We start from the raw sequence: 2,224 nt of genomic DNA, 5'->3' as shown, positions 1-2,224 counted from the left end.
CATTTATTGCCTCGGGGGCTCACATAACTGTCTTTTGATAGTGATACAATTGACCAAGAGAATTTGTTTTAATGATTTCAGTTCAAATAGCTTATGTACAAAAAAGAAAAGTGCAAACCTATGTAAAAAAAAAAGCTGCGTCTCTAGCAACGTCCCTGACGCAGCACTATTGTAAACAGCCATGAGGCCATTTTACATATCATTCGTGACAGTGGAATATCGCATTTGAAATATCGATAGATGCTGTCGATACTCGTTCTTTTCACCATCGCTAAGCAAAATTGTACTGACTTCCCTTCACTAAGAACAGAAGTCTTTCTGCAAAAAAAGGAGCAATTTTGCCAATCTCATCTATTAAATTTGCATTTAAAGCCTTTGTTTGCAAGCGCAGGTGAGTTTAAGTTGCTTCATTTAACGTTCAATGACTCTCCCAATTATTCTGCAGCTTATAATCTTGAACGCCGAGGACAGACAGAGCGATATTAGTCTCCTCCCGTACAAAATTGGTTGCGCTCCCTAGAAAGTTAAAAAAGTATGTTTTCGCAAAGAAAAATGGCAAAGTATGAATTGAATGATGGGCAGGGCGTAAAGCCACCTCGCAACGAGAAGCCAAATGATACAGTGAAGAATTCACCGGAAACGAACGCCCAAGGCAAAGACAACGAGGATGTTCAGATTGCAGAGGACACGCGTGCAGCCTTCAAGGGGGCTAGAGAACTGGCCAGCATTATCAAGGATGTAGTAGAGCTGCTCGGCAAACCGAAGTACAAATTACGCAAATTCACATTCGAGCTACGCAAGCCGAAGAAGAAAGTCATCTCGCATCTGATTAAATCCCGTGAAGCTCCCAAGCTTGACCTATCCAACGTTAGGATGTTGATAAAGGGATCTAACTGGATAATTTTAGAAATGATCTCTGAATAATCCAAGAATTAAACAAAAACTGCTTTGAAGTTCGACCTAAAGCTAATAAATTTTGATTCAATAAGACCTTCAGTATCTTCGATGGCAGCTTTGTGTGTTTAATATGGCTAGATCTGACTCCTTTCTGTTACAGCTCTTTCGTCTGCATGGTTGTATATAGTAAATGTAGCTATTAATAATCATCACCACAGCTCAGTGATTGCAGAGACGAATGCATCCGTTGCATATACATTTTTGACACCGGCTTGGATCAAACGGTTACCCCTCCCATATTTAAAATACTCTGGGATGAGTTAAGAATCTTCTCTGCAATTCCATCTGAATGGTGGGATTCTTATTAGTTTTTGATTGCCATGACTAACATCAGCCGCGAGCTAAGTCCAAACAGCGACAGCACTGATCTCACCTCAAATTCGAATAAATTGTTTCGCTTTATATAGATTATAGCATTACATTGTGGAATCAAAGATCCTTTCAAAAGCATGAACAGTTACCAGTTATTTGGGAATTATCTGCTTTAAATGGAAGTCCAACTCTTGTGGAATCCCTTTAAATTTTATTTTATTAAGAGTATTTCGATTGAAAGAAAGCTTCTCTCATGGGTTTATATGTACTATATATAAATATCTGTAATAGAAGAGTGCAATCCCTTTGGGCGAATAAGACAGCATAAGTATGCACACACATGGTATATCTTCTGCGGGCATCTCTTAAATCCCAAATCTCTTTAAGGATCAGAATCAGCAGAAGGAATCATTCTTCCTGCACACATACCGAATAACAATTTTTCTTGTTTCATTTAATTTTATATTATTTCCATAATTTTATTGAGATAGCAAAACATACAAATTTTTTGGCTTTCATTCACTGCGCTACTCGAAACATAAAAAAAAATATATATATATATAGAGAGAGTCATAGATTTACTATCTACAATATGCAGTTGTCGTATCTGTATCTGTGTATGGTATATCATATAAGTATATCATACATACATATATCTGAATGGGGGCTCCCGAATATCAACTCCTTCATGATATTGTCAACAAAAAAAAGAACGAGTGGATTTTTATTTTTTTTGTATTTTGGGATTGGCCATAGCCAGGGGCAGAGCATCGCGTCATTAATATATGGATTTAATATTTATTAATAATGGTTTAGCTGTAACTTATTCTACTGTCTTTTTGGTAAGTATTTTCTTGATGGGTTTCTGCTCGTTTTTGTTGCTGCTCGAATTTCCAAAGAATCAAATAAATAACATATTAAAAAAAATATTAAAATTAGCAAAAAAAAAATAGAT

The 2,224-nt window shown here is 36.3% G+C and overlaps 1 protein-coding gene across 1 annotated transcript; it reads left to right on the top strand.

Moving 5' to 3' along the window:
• The first annotated feature begins 273 nt into the window (after positions 1-273).
• LOC111082300 lies at positions 274-1,001 on the top strand. The gene is made up of 2 exons (XM_041595568.1): positions 274-391; positions 446-1,001. Exon 2 carries the CDS (start codon positions 535-537, stop codon positions 922-924), a length of 390 nt encoding a protein of 129 aa, XP_041451502.1. The 5' UTR covers positions 274-391; positions 446-534; the 3' UTR covers positions 925-1,001.
• The last annotated feature ends 1,223 nt before the right edge of the window (positions 1,002-2,224 follow it).

Source organism: Drosophila obscura, unplaced genomic scaffold (assembly GCF_018151105.1).
Source record: "Drosophila obscura isolate BZ-5 IFL unplaced genomic scaffold, ASM1815110v1 contig_73, whole genome shotgun sequence".
In the NCBI taxonomy this organism is placed as follows: domain Eukaryota; kingdom Metazoa; phylum Arthropoda; class Insecta; order Diptera; family Drosophilidae; genus Drosophila; species Drosophila obscura.
Note: the sequence above shows the minus strand (reverse complement) of the source record. Positions and strands in the feature narration are given on the sequence as shown.

Bases quoted from the DNA above. Each gene is read 5' to 3' on its own strand.
- LOC111082300 (XM_041595568.1), top strand. From the start codon at position 535: ATGTTTTCGCAAAGAAAAATGGCAAAGTATGAATTGAATGATGGGCAG.